This window comes from Onychostruthus taczanowskii, unplaced genomic scaffold, assembly GCF_017590055.1.
Source record: "Onychostruthus taczanowskii isolate IOZ18803 unplaced genomic scaffold, ASM1759005v1 scaffold9, whole genome shotgun sequence".
Taxonomy (NCBI): Eukaryota; Metazoa; Chordata; class Aves; order Passeriformes; family Passeridae; genus Onychostruthus; species Onychostruthus taczanowskii.
Genome location: NW_024506993.1, coordinates 16,976,827 through 17,000,895, shown reverse-complemented (window position 1 = coordinate 17,000,895; position 24,069 = coordinate 16,976,827). Strand labels below are relative to the sequence as shown.

The 24,069-nt window shown below is 49.3% G+C and overlaps 1 protein-coding gene across 4 annotated transcripts in view; it reads right to left on the bottom strand.

Annotated features, from left to right (window-relative positions):
• Positions 1-24,069, bottom strand: part of DAG1 (dystroglycan 1) — a 49,633-nt gene that overhangs the window by 6,113 nt on the left and 19,451 nt on the right. For 3 of the 4 annotated variants that reach the window (XM_041426066.1, XM_041426067.1, XM_041426068.1), the window contains exon 2: positions 9,495-9,904. In XM_041426066.1, the coding sequence (XP_041282000.1) occupies positions 9,495-9,776 (282 nt within the window). In that variant the 5' untranslated portion in view covers positions 9,777-9,904. Of the gene's footprint in view, positions 1-9,494; positions 9,905-23,743; positions 23,767-24,069 lie in introns of those variants that run through there. The other variant, XM_041426069.1, reaches the window with a different exon arrangement.

Here is a 24,069-nt window from a genome sequence, read left to right as displayed (position 1 = left end):
TGGAGTTTTCTGCTGCTGCCTCCTCCCTGGGCCCTGCCATGACTTGAGGAGAAGACCTACAAGCAGCAGTATTTTACCCAGTTTTATGTCACAAGGTGATTCTTCCTTCAGTCTTCTCTGCTCCTACTTCTGACAGCCAAACTCACTTCAGAAAGATGCCTGACCCCACAGCCAGAAATGATGGTGAGGGAGGCACAGGTCAGTTTGAATATTCCTGCTTGGAAAACCATTTTTACCTACAGTTTACATGTGGGGCCCATGCTAGAAAAGGAAACTGCAGCCAGACAGATTCAAACCAAAAACTAGGCTCTCCTGAAAAACAAAAACAGGCCAAGCAATCACTGACTGGGATGACTTGTTCTAGCAGGGATGCGACAGTTGCAAAACATTTATAAACCCACTTAAACTTGATTTAAAAAGAGCTGAGCTAGTTCAGCTGTGTTCAGCCTGTGAGGAGATGTGGACTGCTTCTAAAGGCTCTGCAACAGATGATTAAGAAAATCAAATTTATGTGGATTACTCCTATGAAGCCTGTGCCTCCCCTGGGAAAGCTTTGAGAAGGCAACAAGTCATAAGCATTCGATGTCTCTGTGCTGCTTTAAACACAACAATTGGCCTGATAGCGGAAATCATCCATGTTCATGTGACAAAGGAAGAGCCCAGAAAGATTAGAGTAGATAAATAAAGTTAGCATGATGGATAAAAATATTTGCTCCTAAACAAATGCTGACCAACGGAGGCCTTGGCATGGCTCCGTCCTGTCCACGTCACTGCTGTGTTTGCAGTGCTGCAAACTGCGAGGAGAGAGACCTGGACTCTGTTCCAGCAATGTTTCCTTCAAATATTGCTTCAAAGGGTATTTGTTAAGGCTACAGATAGTTAATGATTAGGGATCTCTAGTTTTCATGTTAAAAGTTTTCCACTTTTCTATGTATGCAATAAGTATCAGCCTTAAGCCCTGCCATTTCCCTCAAGGGGTCTGGTTTCATAATAACTCTTCCATTGCCCAAGTTTTTTTAAAAAAAATGCTGTCTTTGTTTTCCCATTATTTGAGGTAACTGTAAATGCTTATTGGCTAAAGATTACACAAGCCTGGCAGTGTATTGAAGACCATTAAAAAATAAGCCATGACTGTGATTTAAAATACATACAGTGAGTGGTCTCGCTGGTTTTGAAGAACTTGTTCACAAAATCCTTTCAGATAGACATGGCCTGTTATTTTTAGGCCAGCCAAGAGCAGTCAGCTCATGAAAGAAGATAGCTCAGTTTGACTTGTTTTTTTAAACTTGGATCTTAAAGCCCTGTAGCCAACAAGACAAAGATAAGCAAAGGAGCAGTGAGCAAAACTGCTGCCTCAGGGGAATTCAGGAAAAAACTGCATTCTTACTTATGAGAGTGCCCTTTAATCCTCCAGGTATTTAGTCCTCCTCCTTCTGATGAATCCCCTGAAAAGGAGGCAGCGAGCCCTTTGCCAGGAGACAGGTACCATAGGATCCTGCCACAGGTCTCCACTATGGCACACCACTATGAAATCTTCCCAGTCCTGGAAGTACCCAGTGGGATCTCCCCTGTCTGTGCTGACAGACCTTCGCACAGGCAGCAGCAGCTGGGAGTCGGCTCCTTTCAAATCAGCCCTAAAAACCCCCTGATGACTGCTTTTGGGCAGAGTGAGCAGGGACAGTCCTGCAGCTCTGCCAGATCTCCCACTGCCCCCTTCCCCTCCGTGCGTCCAGCAGCTGCTGAGAGACAGACCCCGTGCCAGGGTTTTATCTGGGGTGCAATTACTGATGGCAGTTTACTCCTTCAGCATCACCCCAACACACATGGCCAGCAGTGAGGAATATCCCAGCTGGGCCCTCCAGAAGGTGAGCTGAGCTGAGCTGTGCCCAACTGACCCAGCCAGTGTCACTCCAATTCTGCAGGCTCAGGCTCCTGAAAGCAATTAACCAGCAGGCAGGGGAAGAAAATGGAAATTCAAATGCAATTCAAATGCAAATTTAACTGCAGAGAAAGAGTCAAGCCTAAGCTGTTTGCCTAAACCCAAGCTTCATCTTAAACCCCCTGCTAACGCTGCAGCATGGGCAGCGTTGGCAGCAGAAGCAACAGGCAGCCTCAGCCCCGAATGAGATCCACGGGTAGGCAGATTCCCATTGACTTGTCCCACACAAGCTGGGGGAGGGACACTGGCTTCAGATCCACCCCAGTGCTGCTGGAACTGTGGGCGCTGCGGTGAGCACAGCCTGCAGTCAGAAGTGATGGGCATGGGGCCTGCAGGCTCCAGCTCAGAGGACAGAGTCCTTGTTTTGGGAGGCAGGCTCTGCCTGTGGATCCATCAGGTGCACTCCTCACCTGGCACAAAGGATGCACTGTGCCTGCAGACCGAGCTGTCCAGGAACCACAGCCCCAGGCAGGTCCCACGGCAGCAGAGGCTGGGTCATGGAATGTGATGGTGCAAGACAGGAGCTGGACAGCCCTCAGCTGCCAGAGCCTGCCAGAGTTCAAGTGTTTGGACAATGCTTCCAGACACATGGCAATTTTTCCTGTTGTTCCCTCTTGGGCCAGGGCTTGGACTTGATGGTCCTTGTGGGTCCCTTCCAGCTCTGAATATCCTATGATACTATGAAGCTGTGGACCTTTGGCCCCAAGGAACAGCACCACCAGGGAGGTTGGCCTGTGTGCATCCAGGAGAGGTCGGGTGAAGGAGCTTCCAACATTATTTGCCACCTCCTTTTCTCAAACACAACAGAACTGCAAAGTAGGACATCAGACAGGCCGTGCCTAGAAACACAACGCCCAGAAAACAGTGGTGCAAGGAGGATGGGCACCTCTCAGAGCCTTCTGCTCACTAGGCACTGCTGCTGCAGTGCTGTGCCACGGGAAAACTCAGGCTGGAGACAGGAAAGTTGTGCTTGGCAAAGCAAGCAGGAAGGACTTGCAACACAGACCCTTCCCTGTGGAAGGAACTGCTATACCTACCAGGCTTTTGGGTATCCTCAGCAGACACTGCTCCTCTGGGCTGCTCTGTACCTTGCAAAAAAGGCCCAAGAACTCATGGACAAAACAAGATGCTCCGGGACATCTCATGCAGCTGCCTGTGCCCCTGAAGTCTAAAAACAGCCCAGAGACTTGACTGGCTTTCAGAAGTACGTCAGCCTTGGTGACCCGAGCCTTCATTACCAGCAGGAGCTCACCACCTCTGCTCAGAGACCAAAAGCTACACAAGAACAGCCAGTAATTGGTGCTTCCTTTGTGGACAGGTAGGTCAGGGTGGTTGAGCTAACCCCACATTCTGGCTGGTCCCAGCCAAAGCCCTACAAAGCCCTTCCTGTATGTCTCCATGCACTGAAGCTGTTGCTTTAGAAAAACAAATCAAACCCAGCCCAGAAAGCTGAGCTAAGGGGGAATAAGGCTTGCAAAGCCTACATCACTGGTCCTAGCCCTCATCTTCAAGTTCAAACTTCAGCCTCTGAAGGACCAGGTAGGAAAGCTACTCAAAAGCTGCTCTGCTTTTATGCGCTCATGACAACCTGGATGAGAAGTTGACGTGTCTCCTGCTAATCTGCATTTTCCAGCCATTCAAGGAGCGAGCGAAGCCTCACACACAGAAAGCAGCCCCCCTCCTCTGCAGATGTGGGTGTAGGGTTGTGCTGTGGGCTCAGCCTGCCTTCCACACGAGCTGGGCTTTGTCTGACCAGCTTCTTTACCATCAGTAAAAGAGCTCTGCAAAGGTGCAGGCTGAGTGGCTACACCCAGCCCAGGCCACCCTCGCATACCCCCGCCATGACGGCTTCTTTTCCAGCTGCGCCTCTGCGCTGCCCATAAGGACACCATTCAGCGTCCCACTCTGCCTGGGCAAGGGAACACAACAGCTGTTTCACTGGGAGGTCACTACAAAACATTGAGTGTCCCAAGAAATCCTCCTTTCATCGGTCCATGCAAGCAGCTTGGAAGGATTTGTTTAGCCTTATTGTTGGAGCGGGAAGGCGCAGCCCGCCCGCGCCAGGGCTAGGGTCAGCACGGGCTGCCCACACCCCGCTTTATCCCTTGTCCGGGGGGCGAGCACGGGGCAGGAAAAGCCTCAAACAGCTTTAAAAAAAAGTTTGGTCGGGCTCTTCTTTCAGCGTGACTTTTTATAAGCGAAAGGCCAAAGGGAAGCAAAAATACCACAAAGCAGGGATGCCAAGTGCTGGGGGTTTAGTGCTGCCACCACACAGCTAACTGGCCTTGGCAATTTATTCCTCCCATCAGCAGATTGCTGGAAAGCTGGCTTTCAAGAGCATGGCAAGGAAAGGCAGAGCAGATCTTGCAGCCTCAGGTCTGTTCCTTCGCAGGATTCTCATTATCGTCACATTCCTCTGTCTCCCTGGATGCTCAAAGCAACAACCTGTAAGAGCAGGACAAAACAAGGAACTTCCCAGCTCGTCTGAAAAGCCAGTTTATAATTAGATGGAGTCACATTTTCCACTCCTCCAAATTCAGAGTTTGTTACTAAGCGTGCACTGAAAATGCCAAATTCTCTGACTCGGTCTCTCTGCAGGAAAAAGATAAGCCCCCTCGGCCTCCCCGCAGGAATCTTATCAGCTCATCTTATCACTCAGATTGCAGCGTGGCAACCAGGCAAAACCATGCCCAAGTCTTCCTTTGCCTGGACCTGTTCCAGGCACTGCCATTTATCCCCGTGTGCTCGCCTGTAAATAGCGGCTGTTGCGGCACCTCCCAGTCAGTCCCAGAAAACCAGGGACCCCAGGGAGGAGGTGAAGCTCAAATGCCTTGACACAGAGAGCCTTTTAAGATACCCAGCTTGATGGCACAGCCCCTCAGGAGTGCTCTTTGCTTCTCTTCTTCCTTTGAGAAATGCCACTTTAATAAATTTCACGTTCAGTTAAAATGCTTTGAAATAAAGATCATTGCAAGAGGAAAAAAAAAAAAGTCAGTATTTTGTGGTTTTCTTCCCTGAAAGCAAGTGTGTCCTGGCACTGCAGGCTGGCTGTCAACATCCAGCCCGTGGCTTTGGGGTTGGAGCAGGATTGAGGTGAGCAGCACAGCCCTGACAGTAGATACTGTGTCAGGACTCCTGCAACCCAATCTCTGTGGATCCTGTTTATAAATCAAGGTCCCTGACATCTGATGAGAGCAAAGCTGTTCAATAAAAGCTGCTTCAGCAGATGGCAAATAGAACAACCATTGGAAACTCAGCCTCCTGCTTGGAAAGTTTAGTGGTGGACTTGGCAGTGCTGGATTAATGGCTGGGCTGGATAATCTAAAAGGTATTTTCCAACCTAAACAAGTCTGTGATTCTATGAAAGCAAGACTCCCTTTTTCCCTGATGGATATCCAGTCTCTGATAACCTCCAAACCCGCTCCATAGCTGCACTGTGTAATTCATCTGAGTGAATTCTGTTGTTCTAATCACTTTCCCACCAGCTATGATTGCCTACAGAGACAGCTTCTCAGGGCCTCTGCTATGTGTTTTACCTGTCTTCCCAACAAAGCCCCATGGAAACCGTGCACTTCAAACCTAAAAATAATGAGGGGCTAAGACACAGCTGGGAATGCTCACCTGAGCTCCTCAGCACTGGCTACAAACCCACGCAGAACTGCCCTGTGGGATCCATCCCACACTGAACACTGGCAGCACTGAAGGCAGGTCAGCAGCTTTACATGACCTTACAGGAAGACACAGCAAATCTCCTGCTCTGGCAGGGATGTGCCTTGGGAAGCAGTACACATCAGGAGTTTCCCTCCTTCCAGCATGCTTTATAGAGCCATCTTTAAATAAAAGTTATTTAATAGTGTCTCCATGTATTGTGAGTATATGTATTTAGAATATCAGGATGTGCAAGGGCTCAGCTCCTTGTGGGTATTGTATCCTTGTGAGGATAGCACACCTTGGCTGGTGGGATGAGTGCAGGGCCATGGCTGGCTACAGCCACCACACTAAATCATGCACCTCACCTTTTGTCCTCTACTGGGACTCAACAACTGGAAGCAGCAAAAACTACAGACCTGGATATTTCAGCTGATAGGAAGATGTCCAAAGCAAAGCAAAGCAGACATGGAAAAGCAAACGATTGTAGGATATATCAAACAAGGTTATTTATAGAAGAGAAAAGGAAGTTTCATGCTTTTATAAAAGGTTCTGGTAAAATTTCATCTGGAATGTTTTGTAACACTGTGGTCATGCAAACATAAGAAAAATAAACTCAAGCTGGAGGAGGTGCAGAAGACAGCTGCAAAGCTTAGGGGAAGGAAAGAAAGCTTATTTTATGAGAAAGACTAAAGAGGTTGGCTTGTTTAACCTAATAAAATCAAGATGGGGAATATGCCTGTCACCTATAAATACATAAGGGAAGTAAATATTATGAAGGTAGAATTGATTTAGGCTAAAGGGCAGCACATATAAATATTTCTAGCCATCTCTAAATTTAGGCTAGAAGCTGCATTTTTAATCAGAGCAGCCAAATTCTGGAGCAGCTTCAAATGGAAGTGGCAGGAACAGGAAATCCAACTGGTCTTTGACCGGGGCATGATCTGTTCTCTGACAGGACACAGCTGAGAGGTAACAGGTCAGACTCCACACAGTCCTCAGTGGAAATGGGGTTAAGGAGATGATGACTGGTGAAGGTACCAGCACTAATGCACATGTTTACTCTGTCCTAGCCAGCATCTGCCAGGAGCCAGTGGCAACCCACCCACACATTGTCTGTATGGCAAGGGGGCTGCATGATATGGGGAAATTGGGTGTTTTAACCCAAACCTTGAAAAATACCGATGTTTTGGTGTCAGATGGGCTGCAAGATGCCTTTTAGGAGGCCACAGCAAGGAATTTTAATTCCCATCCAACTCCAGACAGCAGGAGAGCAGTCTTACAGCCAGAAGCCCTGCTGTAGTGAGGAAGCTAGAGGACAGCATCTGGACTGACCTGCTGCCAAATCCAACAGCTGGAATACCTGCAAGCTCCAGCTGCTTTTCAGAGGACATGACACTGCCTGACCAAGGCACTTGCTTGGGAACACAAGGCACAGGGGAAGGGCGTTACCACAGCCCAAATTTCAGGCAGCTGGCTCTGAGCAACAGGGAAACAGACTCCGAAATTAAGACACGTGGTAGTTTTCTACTTCTTTTCTCTGAAGCTTGAGCACATTCAAATAAACTTGCTTTTGTCCTTAGCCATAAAACTCTCACCTGTTGTTCAGCAGCTTTGGGGGTGGCAGGGAAAGGCTGGGGACTGCTCCCAGGAGCACATACCTGACTGTGCAGGAGTGCGTGCCTGCGGGGCACTCCTCCGCCACGCTGCACATGCCTGGCGTTGTTTCCATCCCACAACCCAGTTTGCAGATAAAAGTATTTTGTCTACAGCTGGCTGGAATCTGCTAACAAGCAGGGAGAGGATCTGAGAAGGAGCTTCAAGGCGATCCCCAACCACAATCCTAGAAATAATCAGTGGGAATCATCTAGAAATTAAGCAATCACACTTTCTCCAGGCTCCAGTGGGAGTCTGGGGAGAGGAACTGTCAGCAATTTTTTTTAATAAAAAAATTGTAGACAATTTCTTTGAAATTTAAGAGGAAAAAATACAGGTAACCATAACTCACTGTAAACTTTGCTCCATCTCAGAATGCACAGAAGTCTTTATTCTTTCTTAGCAGGGTTTAAGTACACCAGAGACTAAGATTCTCAAGTATTATGCTTTTACTGCTCCAGCTGAGAAATGCCAGGCAGCCTGAGAGAAAGACCAGAGCAATCTGCCCTGAAACTTACCAGTAAAACAAAAATGCATCCTAGCACCCAAAGTTGCCTACGCAGCTCTCACTAGCCAGGAATCAAATCCCCATAGCAAAGGTCAGCTGTGCCCAGCAGCCAACATGCATTCTCTGCAAGGAGAGCCCTTCCAGAAACAGCAGCTAAGTGAGAGCCTGCTGCACTTTTAAAATCAATTTCAAGGTGAACAGATGCAACGTGCACTTGGGTAAACCCAGGGAGAAGCATGAAAATCATTCCCAGAGTTTGTTGAACTACACACAACCAGCAGCTGCTGGGTCCTGCTGCAGCCCAGGCCCTTCCAGGCCCTCCAGGCGTGTTGGTGTTGGTCAACACACCTCACACCTACATGGCAGAGCCATAATTTGAAGCCATCAGGTGGGGTGAAAATAATCCATCAGTATTTTCCTGCAGCTATTTGAGCTATCACAGATGACTTTTGTGCCAGGAAAAGATGACAGAGGAAGCTGTGGTGTTATATAAATACTGACACTTACTCTTGCCATCAAAGCAGCTATTAGACAACACCAGAACAAGCCACTTGGATGCAAAATCCCAACCCAAAGTTACCATTTCTGTAACATGAGACCTGGGGCTCACCACAGGCTCTGGCAGCCTGGTGCTGTACAGGTGCCCTGTGCTCTGAGCACAGGCTGTGGGTGAGGCTGGGCAGGGACCGTGGCCAGGGGTGAGCCCAGAGTCACTGAGACCAGCCTGGCCCCTTCCCTGAGTCCTCTGGCCAGGGGCTCACCCCTGCCCTCCTCCCCCTGTCTGACCCTCTGTCCATAACAGCTGCATTCTTCAGATTTTCTGCCCACCCTGGCACGTTGTGGTCTGGCACCATTGCTGGAGCCAGCAGGATCACGTATCAGGATTGGGATAACTGTGGGACTGTACACAGAGCTAAACCAAGCCTGCCTTCAAGGAGAAACTGAGATGTCAGACCTGCTCCTGACTTGCTCTCCATCTCCCTCTGATCTTCTAAGACACACTAGAAGCTTGTCTTTTTATAATGCTTTATAATGCTCTTTGAAAAGAAATTCTGAGACTGGAAGGCAGTTCTGTTTTTTAAGAAGAGAATTTTCTGAATTCCACGTGATCCAAGCAAACCCTTCCAGGAAAGGACTAACAGTGAGCACACCTGTGTTTGGCCACATCTCTACCTTCCTCTGGGCTATTCTACCCCTCTCCTGCACTCAGGACTGATTCCAGAACCCAGTTTTCAGGTCCTTGCATTGCCTTGCACGAGTTTAAGTCAGATAAGGGGAAAGGCTACCATCTTTCCCAAGGAGACTTGGGGCTAAGGTCAGGAGAAACAGTGTCACAGGCAGCCCAAAGCCCTGCTGGCAGGACAGGGTCTGTGTGTCTGGCAATGTTTTGTTGCCACAGTGAAGCAAACTCCCCAAGCCTGAGCAGCAGTCCCAAGGAATCTGTGGCTCCCCAGATCCCACAGCAGGATCTCCTCATGAATGTGCCCATCGTTCCAGGGGCAGAGCATCTCATAGCTTAAATACAGCCAACAAACTCTATTAGTCATCCCTGAGGATGTTACAGAAGAGAGAAACCTTGCAATGAGATGAGACTAATTTTTTATAAAAATCCTTCTCCTGTAGTCCTACAGAACTGTAAGGCTGCTTTCCAGCCACCCTCGTGACCCAGCCCACTGTGGGGTGCCTCGCTGGATCCTGCATGAATAGAACCAAAAACGATCCTTGGGGAATGGTGTTTCTCACCTGGACAACCTCTCCATTGGAAGCAATTAAATCCGTGGGGATGGAGACTCTGAAGTAGCGTCCCACCACGGCAGAGCTGTCGGGAATGCCCACCACAGCCGGCACAGTCTCCCGCAGGTCCGAGAGCACCGAGTGCATGGAGGCCTCCAGCTGGTTCTCCCAGTCCCGAACCACTTCTGCCGGCTCGCTGGGCCAGTGGCAGTGAGCAGAGGCTGCCAGCAGCAGCACAGGGAGCCAAGTCCTCCCCAGGACAGGGGGTTGCAGTAGGCATCCAACAGTCATTCTTCCCAGCAGCCTTGGTAACGGTGCTCCAGCTGGAAAGGGGATCACAGGGAATCTGCAGGCACCACAGCACAGGCGGGGGATCCACCAGTCCTTCACAGCAGCCTCATCCTAGGAGTCCTGGGAACCTGGTTAAACATAGGAAATCCAATCAGCACATTAATTCAGATACCCAAGCCAGGCAGTCAACTCACAGTGACCTTGCAACAGGCAGAGGGCTACTGGCCATGTTACTCTCTGTGCCTCAGCTTTTGATTTAACTGCAAGTTACCACAACCATTAGAGAGCAGGACAGCTTCTCAGCTCCTCTTCTGACTTACAGCATCTCCCAAGAAACAAGATCCTCCTGCTTTTCCATGTACACAGCCATGTTTCTGCTGCTCTGGAGACAGCATCCTGAGATAGTCACAGGTAGGGAGACAGGGGACATACAACCAAAGCTGAGACTGAGCACAACACTAACAGTTGACCTTTCAAGGCGAGCTGAAGCCAGGCTGGAATATCAGTGGATTTAAATGCCAGTTACCCAGTAGGAAAGATACCAAGAAACATTTGGAAGTCCAAAGCTGCCATCCTAATTGCTTGACACATGACAGATGCTTCTGCTCCTCTGACCCACGAGCCTGATTTTCAAGCCAGGTCTCCTCTCAGGTCCAGCTTTTTGTATTAGTGTGCTCAGAGTTGATCTGGGGGCCCGCAACGTGCAGCCCCAAATCAGACTGGAGCGAGCTATGCACACACAGTGGTTCATGCTGCCATCCAGCTCTCTCCTGCTTGCACAGCTCACCTGTGCCCACACTCTGCCAAGACACATCTCCAGCTCTCCCTCACTTTGTTGTTTTGTTCTTTTTCACTTCATTCCCATCATTACCACCTCCCTGCTTCCCTGGATCTCCTTTCTCTTTGTTCCTTTGGCCATCATTTCCTCTGCTTCCCCAGCTACTTCTCCCTCCAGACTGCATTCAGCCACAGCAGTCACACATCTGTGCCACCATATTCCTCTTCACAGACTGCCTGCAGGAGACCAATGGATTACTGGAACAGGACAGAGCCATTTGGGATCCCAGGGAAGTGGTAGTGCCCACTCTGGTACGGCAGTTTGCAGCCAGCACAGCCCCTGGTAACTAATCTGCAGTAATGACTGGAATGGTGGGTTACACAGGATGGCAGGACAGACACACAGACCAAGCAGACATTGTTCAATGCCAGGAGCACACAAGACTGGGTTCCCTAATGCCTTGAACCAACTCCTTTTTCCCAGGCTGAGAGAGAAGTGGCTCCAAATTCCCAGAGCAAACCAGCACAGCTTCTAACCACTGGCTCCCAGTCTGGTTTATTTTAGCCTGTTCTGTCTGCATCATATGATGCACATCAGCTGTCCCAAGAGACCCTGGAGCCAGTCTGTGTGGGAAGGGAAATCCCACTGCTTCTTGCCCTTGCAGGGCTCCTGGAGCAGCACGACAGGGCTCAGCTGCCTGCTGTGCTGTGGCCAGGCAGGGTGTATTGCCCACCAGAGGTTTGCAGAAGCAGGCAGAGGTCTGCCCATGCAGGCACCCAAGCCCAAGGCTACCACACCAGGCTCTAGGAATAAGAGGAAAGATAAGGTTTGGTGGCTCACCCTAAAGCCTGAGCTCTAGGGAAGCTGAGAGGCAGCGTGTAAAGACCTGCACAACTGCACTCCTTGATGGGCCTTTCACAATAAACCCCACACAGAGAAGGGCTGACACCTCCCACCCCAAGGTAATGGGCCCAGGGCACAGCACAGAGGGCTGTGGGTAGTAGGAATTAGGAGCTGAATGCAATAACCTCTGGCTACAGGATCCACGAGGCAGATACCTGATCTGACCGCTGTTCTGTGGAGAACCTGCCTCAAGTGAAAGGCAGAAGAGACAGCAGAGGCAGGATAACATTGCTGGGAACCACAAGACAGATGGGAGGATGTCTGGTAAGAAGGTCAGTGCTGCAAAAAAGCCCACTCCCTGCTGCTCTTGTGCATCCAACTGTCTGAGCTGACTGGGAGGGGAATATACCAGATGAAACAACAAGGAAGGCACAGCCAGGCTCTTCCCAAAGGCAAAGGAACACAGACCCATAGACTCTGCTGAATTGGAAGGGGCCCATCAGGATGATCAGTTCTAACTCCTGGTGCTGCACAAGACACCCCAAGAATCCCCCCATGTGCCTAAGAGCCTTGCCCAAATGGTTCTTGAGCTCATCAGACTTGGGGCTGTGACCATTCCTTGGGGACCCCATTCAGTGCCCCACCACCACCCTCTGAGTGAAAAACCACCAGCACAGGATGGTCTGCACCCAGAGAGAGGTGCCTGAGCTGCTTCTCCAGAGGTTATCCTCAGGAAGTGGCTGCTGGGTAAGGACAAGTCACAATCCCTGTAGGGCAGATCTCTCCTACCAGCTCCCTGTGTGGTCAGAGGAGGATCTGACACACTGCAATTGATTTCAGATGAGCACAGAGTTATCTCAGCAGGTAAATGAGTACCACAGTAGATGTCTGGTGGAGAATATCCAACAGGCCACGTGAATGAGCTACAGAAATGATGCAGACACCTGCAAGAGGTCCTGAGGAAGCCACTGCTCATCACAGTGGGAAATCAGGGGACTCTGTCCCTGCACTGTGCCTTACAAATATGAAAGAACTACCTTCACACTCCACGGAGCCTGGAGCACGGCGACTGCAGCGATGACACCTTGTCCATGAGCAACTTCTCCTGAAACCTGCTCACTGGAAAGTCCTGATGCATATGGCAAGCACAGGCAGGATCACAGACCTGTAGCTAGGGGAGGAATGTGGCAGCAGCCCGTGGCTGCCGTGAGGCCGAGATGCTATCAAGGAAACGTGGCTGCCTCTCACTGCTGCACTGAGTACCCACACCTGAGCAGAGGACAGACACCCCAGACAGCCAGACACACAGTGTACAACTGCACGAGGCTGTAGGAACACCTGGAGAGGCGCTTCAGGCCAGGCCCTGCCCTGTCACACTGCAGTGCAGCTCGTGCATGAGCGTGGTACTGCTCCGTGTTGCTCAGCCAAATGACGTGATCCAGCCTGGGGTGTTTTTGTTGGATGGAGAGGAGCATTTGGGCAGAAAGGAGCTGGTTCTTGGTATCTGCGGTGAGCAGGAGAGGAAGATGAAGTCATCACCTATTTCAGAAATGCTTATCAAAGCAGTCAACAAACACTGCCCCATATGTGCCCCTCAGCCCAGCAACTGGCCATTATGTGCTCATGTGACACTTGCAGGTTGCAAATTCAGAGTTTCATTTTAGGGAAAATACAGAAGAACAGGCTCAGCATATAGGAGGGGAGCACACAGGAGGTATAGGAGGAATTCAGTAGCTGATAACAAAGAACAAACAGAAGAGCTGAGAACAAACTTGCGCCACCAAAAAAAAAACCTCTTAACACAGCTCCACCTCACCACACAATGGACAGAAGCTGAAACACTGCCAGCCTCTCACAGTGTGTGAAGGAGGAAAAGCAGGGTGGTTCCAGCTATCAGCAGAGCTGTACAAGGCATTGCCCTGCAGTGCTGCAGTCCACATGGACTATCAATGCAAGGTGGAATACTTTCTGGGATAGGAAATCCCCTGCCTAAAGCCAGTAGTGCTGCTCTGCAAGTCTACTGGCCACCAGCACTGTGGATGCAGCTGCAGAAGAGTGAAAGTTACCTGCAGCAAGGCTGGAACAAATGCCTGGTGGCTCTGGCTTGAGAGGCCACACCACCTCACATGGCACTACCATGGGCACAACCCTGACTCAGCTGAGAAACCATCCCAGCTGTATTTGAAAAAAGTCCATGTTCTGGGTCATTCTCCATGACTGGTGAGTGGCACAGAACTGGAGCCCTCCAGGAGCAAAAACCTCAATATTTCACACAGTTTCCCACAAATTCAAAACAGGGCCAAAACCCAAACACAGATGGAATTCTGCAGGCGGTTTTCTGCTGATCTCTGGGAAGCATCAAGCCATAGAGCTGACTGACTTAGGCAGCACTTCCCAGTTATGAGGGAAGGCTAGACCACCCCAGCTTCTCTACATGGCACTGTGCTCCTCCTTCCAGCAGGATCTGCACTGCCCAGTCTCGCAGAACAAACACAAAGGTTCAGGTTAGTCCTGAATTTCAGGATGTTTCGTTCTGTCTGATCTTCTGAAAGAACTGACTTTCTCTTTATTCTCGTGCTTCTCTGAGAGCTCTTTTGGTCTCAAGTTCAAGCCTTCAGATGTTGGATGAAACATCAAAGTCAGTATCAACATCTGCTTCAGTCCTAGTGCTTGCTGCATGTGCCAAGGTTGATTCCTGATCTCCAGTGCCAAACCCCCTCGCAGAGCCACGGAACTGGGCCTGCTTGGTGAAGTTATGATGCTGCATTTGATATGATGCTGACTTGTCAAGGCAATGCTGGAATTTGCTCCTTCTCCATGCAGCTATGAGACCCACTGGCACGGTAAGGACATGCTGTACCTTTGTTATCCAGGAACGCTGAGCAGTGCACGCAGAAGATGAGACTGAAACAAAAGACTGAGAGCAGGACAAAGTAACTACTCTCAGCCACGTATTTTCCCAGAGACCTTTCCTTCTGCCCATCACGGACCCAGGTGTGGAGCCAGGGGAAGCAGCCCAGCCAGAGGAGGGTGGCTGTCCTAGAAATGACTCTTCCTCTGTGGCCGATTACGACAGCACTTCAGCAAGAACCAGTGAAAGTGAAGTCTCTGTCCAGCTGCATCTAATCCAATTGCTCAAGCACACAATCACATCACTGGGCTGCGGTAATTAATCACCACTAGCATATTAATGCCACTGAGCCGAGCGCGCAGAAAGCTCAAGTAACTGCTGTGCAATCCTTGACTCTGGTTAAGAAGATATTTAGGAGTTAGGAGGAATCCCACTTACCCGATTGCTTATTTACCAATATCCTCATTAAAGAAAGCATTAAACAAGCGGCCTTTCTCTAAAGAAGCAAACTCAGCTAAAAAGACTTGGTGCAACTTTGCAGAGCAGAGCTATTGTCTCTGCAGAGATCTCCCGTGCGTGTTTCCACAGGAGGATCTCTGGGCAAGTCCCGTCAGCTATGGCGCGCCTGCGAGTCAAGGCAGCGAGCAGCAGGAGTGATGAAATCCGGCGTCCCCGGCCAGGCACACAAAGATGGCACTCTGCCGGACGCGCTGCCCGCTCCCGAGCACGACAGCCGGCACCCCGGTGCCAGCCTGGCGGCGCGGCCGGGCACAGGCGGCCGGGGCTCCCCGCACGTCTGCGCTGTGCTGACGGAGCCCGGGAGCGGGGCAGGAGGGACAAACAGCCCGCGGGCAGCGTGTCTGGGCACAGCAGCCCATCACCAAGTCATGAACTAACAGTCTCTTCAAGCCCAAGAGCGTGCTAGCCTGCAAGCCTGACGTGCAGAACGTACAAAGAACACCCTGGAGTGTGAAATTTAGGAAAGGGTCAGAGTTTCTGTGCCTGCCCTGCTCCAGACGTACCCTGAAACAAAGGCAGCAGCCCTTCCAACAGACTATGGGAAGTGCAGCAAACGCCTCTGGGGCTTATTTCCAACCTCAGTGGCTTCTGCCATGCACATTCACAGAAGACCCAAGCTCCAGACGCTGCTGCACACGGGATGAGTTACTGACAGGGATGTACAGCAGAATACACACACAGAACAACACTGGTCACACACAGACTCAGGGCAGGCATCTGCCATGAGGGAACAGGTCAGGAAGAGGACAGAAGGTACACCACCAGATGTAGCTCCCCACTCCACACTGCTCAGTGACAGCGTCCTGTCCTGCACAACACTAACCAGGCACCTCTAGGGATGGTGGCCTTACATGGAGGACAAGCTCTTGTAATTTCTGGCTTAATGCTGCACTCACAGCTGCCTGCTCAAAGCCACGTGTGCACCAAAACCAAAGCAGCAGCAGCTCACGATCAGAGGTCAGATCCTGGGAGACCTGCCCCGGTGGGAAGCCCCAGATCAGTGCTCCTGAGGCCCTGGGGCCCCTTCCACCCTCTCCCCCCACAGCCATCAATAGCTGGTCACCCCAGACACCATCAGCTCATGAGGTACCAACCAAGCTGTACTCAATTCTTCACCCTAAAACTTCATTTCAACATGGTGTACCCAGTGTGTATTGTCACCACATCAAACGTGGTGAAGGTGCCCAGAAGTGACACCCAGCCCAAAGGACAGAGGCACAAAAAGCAGCGTTTTTTTTCATCCTCCTCCTTCTTGTATTTCTGCACTGCTAGTCTCCAACACATCTGGTGTCAGTAACAGGAAACCCTGACGCCGAAAAACAATCTAGGGGAAAAAAAACAAACTCAAACCCGAAACAGCAGTGCTAAAAATGCGTGCTGGGCAGGGAAATAAGCAGCACCCTCCTGCTGATGGGAACTCGCCTGCACGCTGTCACTAACTTGTTGCTTTCAAGTTCCAGAGGCCACAGGCATTTTCGTGACACTTGTGCAGGAAGTGGTCACCGCCACCAACACCTTGCAGCAGTTTTTATTCTGCTAGAGCAAGCACTGAGATATTTAACTTTCCTGTCACTGAGAGGACGCTTTCTGCTACCTTCATTACCACTCTGTGAGAGTGACAAAAGACGCAAAGAGCCTAGTTTTCCTTTTTGCCCCATTTGTCCAGAAGCTGGGCTACTGCACTGTCTTCCCCAGCTGGGGACTCCATTCCCAAAAAAACTTCTTTTCCTGGAAGAGGTAAGCACTGAGGATATGCTCCAGCAAGCACTTCAGCAAGGGCTGTGCAGGGGAGGAAGCAGCCTGGCAGTCCCGAAAACCCCCAGCCAGAGCACTCCTGCTGAGTACGTGCAAGGGGCACGGCAGAGCAGCAGCAGAAGCACAGAGGACACCAGATCCCTTTTGGCAGCTGGAGCATGTTTTTTCTTCCCTGCAGAGCACATTTCCTCTGCAAGATGCTGTGGGCAAGACTTGTTCTGGAGGCAGCACCTTCCCCAGCCTCCAGGAGGAGGGAAGAGTATGGTACCCACAGGTGCCTCTCGACTATGCACTTCCAGGCTGACCTGACAGACTTGCTGGAAAACCATCTGGATGTCCCCCTGCTCATCCACCCTGCTGGACTGGCCCCTTGCACGCTCTGTGTGCTACCAGCAGTGACCAGCAGCTGCAGATTTTGGCTAGGCAACACTCCTGACTCTTTGATGAAAGTTTCAGCAACCACAATCAATCTCTTCCTCCACTTTGTTATTCCCAGACAGCCAACTCAGATCGTATCTTCAAGTGCATTCAGTTGAAAGGAAACTCAGATACTATCTTCCCAAGTATTTAGAAGGCCTCCGAAATCTTTTTTTTCCCTGTAATTACAAACATTGCAGTCAGGTAAAACTGCCATTTGCTTGCTGCCAGCAGCCAGGAAAAATCAGGATATAAACATCCACCAACAAGCCAAAGCAGAGGGACAGCTTCAACAATGCCACCCCACACCTCTTGCATCCTGTGAGCCAGGTCCATCTCAAGGGAAAGCTGGCAGAGAAAAGTGATGAGAATCAAAGGTATAAAATGGATCCTTCCTGGAGGAAGCTCAAAGAGAACAAAGTGGGATGCACTGGGGCACAAGGGAGATGGGAAACAAGAGCCCACGCTCTCCTCTAATAAAAGGACCAGGAGCCAAACTAACTCAAACAAAATGGGTTTTCTTAAGGATCCAATAGGGTCATGAACAGGAATGCTTAAACTTCACGTGGGTTTAAAAAAAAAAAGGGTGGGGCAGACAATTTTATAGAAGGCAGAGTTACCAAGGCAGTGTTCCTGGCTCAAGCATCACTTGATCCCGGGATGGCATTCAGGGAAATGATGACGCGCATTCCTCTCCAGGCATCTTCTCCTGGCTGTTATTGGAAAGGGCATATAGGCTAAATATACAGCTGCAGCAGGGCAGAGCAAGGGTCTGTTCGCCTCAGGGCATGCACTGTAATGTGGCTTTGGCTTCACTTGTGTTTCCAGCACACAGCCAGCCAGAGGAAGTCCCTAAAAACTCTGCTTGTAACTCCTGGTTTTGTCTGAAAACAGAGCAACAGCGTAAAAAACCTAATACTTAATTCTGTGTTTAAGGGAATGTAAGCTAAAGGTAGTGCTAAAATCCACAGGAAATTAAACTAGAAAAGTTTATGGAAAAAAAAAGATGGGACTAAGATCTCCTTCCATCCAAATCCCATAAAAATGCATATTTTGAAGATAAACACAAAAGATGTGTGTATATATATATATATATATCTATATATACATGCACACACGCACAAATGTTTTATAAGTTCCCAAGGTTTAATAAAAACCAGAAAGCACCAAGGCACCAAGATAAAACAGGGAGTTTTGACTCCAACTTTCTCTTAAATAAGGAAAGTTTTGTGTCATGCTGAACTTGTCACTCATTCTGCAATGAAGACCTTGGCAACACAGAAAAGCATTTTAGCAGAAGCCATCCCATCCTGCAGGAGAGCTGGGACAGAGGACACTGGGCTGGCAGCTGGGGCACCTGGAGACAAGAAAGCACATGGACACAAGAAGTAAAACACAAGATGTCACTTTTTAAATGTGAGGACTACGAGGTATCAGAGCCTGACCTTGTCTTCCTGAGCAGGCAGGTTGCTCCCCAGCAAGTGCCAAGGGACATGTGCAGGAGCAGCTGCTGTGACAGTCACCACTGTGTGTCCTGTCCCCTGGTATCACTCACCATCCACCAGCTGTTCTGAGTCTAATTCACACCCGTTAATGACCTTTGATAGAAGTCACCGAGCTGGAAAGTGAGTTTCTATCAAAGAGGAGGTTTCTGCTGCTTCAGAAACAGCTTTAAACCAAGCCACCATCACTGACAGGTGACTGCAGCCTTTCCTCTGTCCCTTGCTCCAAAGGGACAAACTCATCCACAAAGCTCCAGCAGCACTTGAAATCTCAGCCTGGAAAAACACTCCCTCCCTTAAGCTGCTCAGCTGTACCACGCAGGAGATGTTCTTTACAGCTGTAGTCATGAGCACCAAAACCAATGAGGCTAAAAAGATCTACATCTCTTGCTTGATTTCTTAATTGAATTAAAGGCTGAACAAAACCCCTTATGAGGCTTCAGAGAATCCACATGGAAAAGAAACAACGAATATCCTAATTGGAGAGGAAGCTTTCACTGGACATTCTGTGGTAACAACTACTAAAGGGTCCTTACAAAAAGAGAAAGACCCTGAGGGATAAACTCCTAGGCTGAGCAAAGCACTAAATCTGGAGTTTCGGAGTACATTACACATGGAATGGGTCACACAGAGGAGGGAGGTGAGCTTCAGTGTCTTTTTAGCCAAAACTCTTCCACCCACCAGTTGTCTATTTTTTATTTATTTAATTTATATAAATAAGGCACAAAACCCCTTCTGCCAAATTAGCAAGCAGAAGCTACCAGAGGAGTAAAAGACATGAAAGACACACTGGCAAGAGAAGGCAGTTCTCCAAATCACCTTCCTAGGAAACTTGATCAAACTTTCAGATCCTGTTCTGAAGGAAACCCTTCTGAGGCTGCACCTCTGGCCTTTCAGAAGGCTCATGGCAGAACCCTTCTCTGTGCTTTGACACATTCCTTTCATCCCCAGAACAGCTTTTGGGCCCCCCAGGACACGCTGGCACTGCAGCCACCAGGCAAGCACTGGCTTTGTTAATGGTACTGAGCAGGAGCACCCAGGCGTGGGCAGCCTGGGCAGGGGATCCTCCAGTGCCAGGAACACACAGCCTGAGGGCTGCAGGCACCAAACCCAAATCTGAAAAGAAGAAAGGGTCAGTGGAGGTTTCAGAGTCACCTCAAAATGCTGTTTGGCTGGAGTGCTTTGTGGAGACACGGCCACATTCCAAGGGTTTATAATCACCTTCTGGGTATTCCACAAAATTCCTCAGATAATGAAATATTTCTAGCAGGTCCTTGAAAGTGCTCAAGCACTACAATTTCCTACAGGTTGGTGTCACAGTGCCAGGATTAAGGCACTAAGCAGAGGAATGGAGGCAAACTTTGGGCATCTCCCCTACCTGCTGCTGCTACCAAGGGGAGGGAAAGACAGCTGACATTAAGCGGAGACAGGAACCAAGGAAAGCAACACCAACAAAAAGCCATTTTCAGCACTTCAGCTGTGTACGCAGCAGTATTTATGTTCTTTGTGGCAGTGTAACTAAGGGCAGGCACATTCTGTTTAGAAACATCCCACCATTCCATCAGCTTCACCACCCCACCCTGCAACTCCAAGCCAAGGCATTAAGATTCAGCTTCATGGAGTTTCTCAGCCCTGATTTATTACTCAGCTAGCAAGACTGCCACAGCTCTTCATTTAAATATATTTACCCCCCCTGTTACTAATGCAGAGCAGCCAGGGCATCAGCTGTGGACCTCCAACTTTTAATGTTTCTCATGAAAACTGTTCTAAACGCTTCTTGGCAGAAGGATATAGAAATGTTCCAACTTTAACCATCAACCATAAAATGGGAAAGCTGCGAAATGAAGCAACATGGCTCCCAAGTCACAGAGGCAGAGAAAGCTTCTGGAGGAAGAATTAAGTCCCTAAAGATCAGCAGCATCCAGCTGGGCAACACACTCTCTTAAACAGGCAGAAATTCAGGAGTCACTAAAAGCCTTCAATGAATAACCCCTTCCTGCAGGTGCACATTTTTATAGATGCCTTCTTTTCCTGGAGCCCAGGACTGAAGGGCTGGACTGCTTCAGTGACACTCTCTGCTCCTCACAGTCACCTCTGGCCCAAGCTGGCCACCCTTTCCTTCAAAGGGCAAGTCCAAAAGCAGCAGATCTTGCTTTTGGAGCATGCTTACCAAGGCAGCAGGACAGTGCATGGATTTACAGGTCCATCTCCTTCCCAGATGCTCTGGTGCAGGAAGACTGATTTAAATTACAAAGCAAAGATGAGCACCTTAAAAGATCAGACACTAACAGAGCCTGCATTGCATTCCTGCTGCATTAATGTCACTAAATTATATTTGAATGAAATTATGTTGTTCAACTGCACTGTGTAATTATAAAATAACCCTCATCTGGTTTTGACCATGGCCTCAAAGACTTCAGCCAGGAGCAGGGAAGACTGGAGCTGCTCATCACAGGTCCACTGGCACAGAGACAGCTCCAGCTTTTCTCCCCACCCTGCTCTGGAATTAAGAAATCAAGAGACAAGTTCATTTCAATGCGAGACTGGACTTATTCATTGCAGTGAGTATCAGTGAGATTTAGGCTTTTTTTAAAACACTGACATTCTGCCCCATCCCTCCAGATAACAGGACACATTCAGCCATAGCTCAAGCTCATTCCTTAAATCAGGAATCATGCATTCAGGATCTGGACAAAGAAGGGCCAGAGAAACAACTGTGACAGCACAAAGCCAGGTTAACTAAATACTGGGCAGGGTAACCTGCTTCTCTCTCTCACAAAGCAGTTTCAAGGGCTGCTCTGAGCAATCCCCCTGCAGCAATTCCAAAATAAACATCCTGCCATTCCCAGATCCCAAATTCCACTGACAAAAAAGTCCAAAGGACTTAAAAATAGGATCAAACTGTCCTGCTCAGACACCAGACAAGTTATTTAAAACTGGGACCCAAGGACAAACTGGGTAAAGAGCATTCATAGGAAAAGGGGAGGCAGAGAGACTGCAAGGACAAGGCAAGGTAAACTTCTGTTTTCCTTCTGTAAGCAGCCACAGAGCCTGTGCAGTGTAACACATTTGCAACAGTTAACTAGCTGGCATGGTGTCTGGAATCAGACCTCAAAAAATGGCCCTGAGGTTTAGCCACAGCAGAAAAAAATTTTTCCCTCCTCCATCTTGTACAGGTCAGAGATGTTGAAAGCAACATCTCAGTGTCTATGAGGAAAAAACCCCTAAATTACAGTGTGTTTCAAATAGAGTGAGCACAGGCTGCATCCCTCTATTTTGTCTTGCAAAGCAGTTTTTACACAGGAGACCAAAGCTGCTTGCCCAGCCCACTGACACAGTGTCCCACAGCTCCCAGGTGACAACCTGGATGGCTGTGAGGGGACAGCAGCACAGACTCACAGCTGCACACTGACAAGCAAGATGGCAGCAGCTCTGGCAACTGAAGTGGGCAGATCAAAATATGAATTTAAGTTATAAAGAGAAAAAAATGGAATAAGATGGGGCAGATCCTCTGCTGACTTCTTTCCCAGTGCAAAGAAACACCGTGGAGCATGGGATGACTCCTTCTGCAAGAATCCCAAGAATGGGGGCAAAGTCATCAGAGCTCCAATGTATGCCCCAGGAAAACAGAGTCGGATGCCATTCTGAGGCAACAAGGAAAATTAAACCAGCACTCAGCTGGGTTTTGTAATAGTTTGATCCCCTCTGAGCCAAGCATCACTTTTCTTGTCTGAACACCCAAAGACCACTCTCCACATCTTAGCCAAGTTAGACATACTCTTGTAACCCTTTTGTAACAGCAGTGCCTCTACGCCCCTTTTTCCACTACTTGGAGCTCTGCTCCCACAGAACCAGCCTTTCTGCCTTGGGGCACCCAGAACAGAGCAGAGCCCAGCCCCAGGCACACTCTGTGCTGATGACCTCGGGAGAGAAATGACAGCAGCCACCCACATCAGCCCTAAGTGTTCCTGGAGCTGTGTAACAGCAGACAAACGCATTTGTCCTTAATCACTTCTGAATCCACCCCCCAAGCCACTCTCACTTTGATTTCGGCTCAGCACTCGCCTGACCTTCATCGCTAATGCGATGTCCAAAACCCAGTAATTAGTTCAAGAGGGCATCCTGTTATTTAGCACCCACTGGTGCTCTTCTCACAGTCACATTCCTATGGCTGCACCTATATCCCAGTAAAGCCTGAAACACTTCCCAGAAAAACCCGAGGGCTCCCTGCTATCAAACGGCACAGGAGAACATAAACAGTGCAGCAAGAGCATATGGGCTCTATGGAGAGAGATGCATAAGCACCCAGGAAAAAAGGCAGTCTTGGGGTTGCAGGGAGGCTGCGGAGCTCTGAAGGTGTGTTCAGCCTGCCTTTGCTTTACAGAGCTGCTGCAGATGTGGGGAGACAATTAAACTGCTTATGACAGTACATCCCATTCAGGTTCCAGAGAGCAATTCCAATCCCCAGGTGGCAAGCGCAGCAATTAGGTACCCAACGGCATGCACCAAAGCTGTGCTTTGCTTCTGCTAACTTCAGTGGTTATACAGTATTTCCTTGGCTCACTGTCTTCAACAGACTGTTGGCTCAGGAATAGATCAGGTCAGTCCTGCAGGACCTCCTTGCACCTTGTAGAGCATTTGGAGGATGCAGAATGGTCCATCTCTAGGCAGAGAACTTAAAAGTAATTCAGCTGAGCCAGCTACAAAGGCTGGTCACAGCCCCTATTCCCTCACCTGGAGGGGCTGGGCTTAGAGCTCAAAAATAAAAACCTAATTACACCACAGCCAGGATCTCTACAACAGCCCACATTTGAAGAGCAGCTCTAGATTGGCCTCTTCTGAACTTCATAATGGGTTGTAGGGGGAAAATGTGGTTTTAGCAGCTCAGTCCATCCCTTACAAAGCAGAGACGCTATGCCAAAAATAACCTGGCTTACTAGTTACAGTCACCAAGCACTCACTTAGCAGCTCTTTGATCAGGGACCACACTGTCCACACCGCGGTATCACCACAGTCAACTGTTCAGAGCAAACAAATCCAGGTTACAGATCTGAGACACCTTCCACACACAATCAAAAAACGCTTTCAAAGGTAATGATGAGGCCTCCTACTGCAGGCAGCAGCAGCAGTCAGACTGCCTCTCACTTATTCCTCAAGACCTTATGTCAGCCAGGAGCTTTGCTCACTGCTGTACACTGAGCCTAAACCCCCCTCTCCCAACAGAGCATGATGCTGCTCTAGGTAATAAAGGCAACATCTAAAACCTCAAGGCTGCAAATAATGAGTTAAAAAGTCAGAATACCTGAGAATTAAGGTAGTCCGTGAGCTGGTCCCACAATTTACTGCTTTTCTCCACCTCTGCTCCAGCTTCTGCCTTTGAGACAGGTGAGCCCATCACCCACCCATGACTGTCAGCAAGCAGCCCTGAGAGACTGGCTCCTGCTCCCAGCACTGGGACAGTGGCAGAGGCAGCACCTCCCTCCCACTCTCATTCAGTCCCTCTGGCCCCGGGCTGGAGGAGGTCCTGGATGGACAGGATCTATGAAAACCAGTCTACAAAGCACTGGTGAACTGGGAGCCTTCTAGACGCCTGTAACCCGATAAGATCCATAAGATACTGGGCATTTT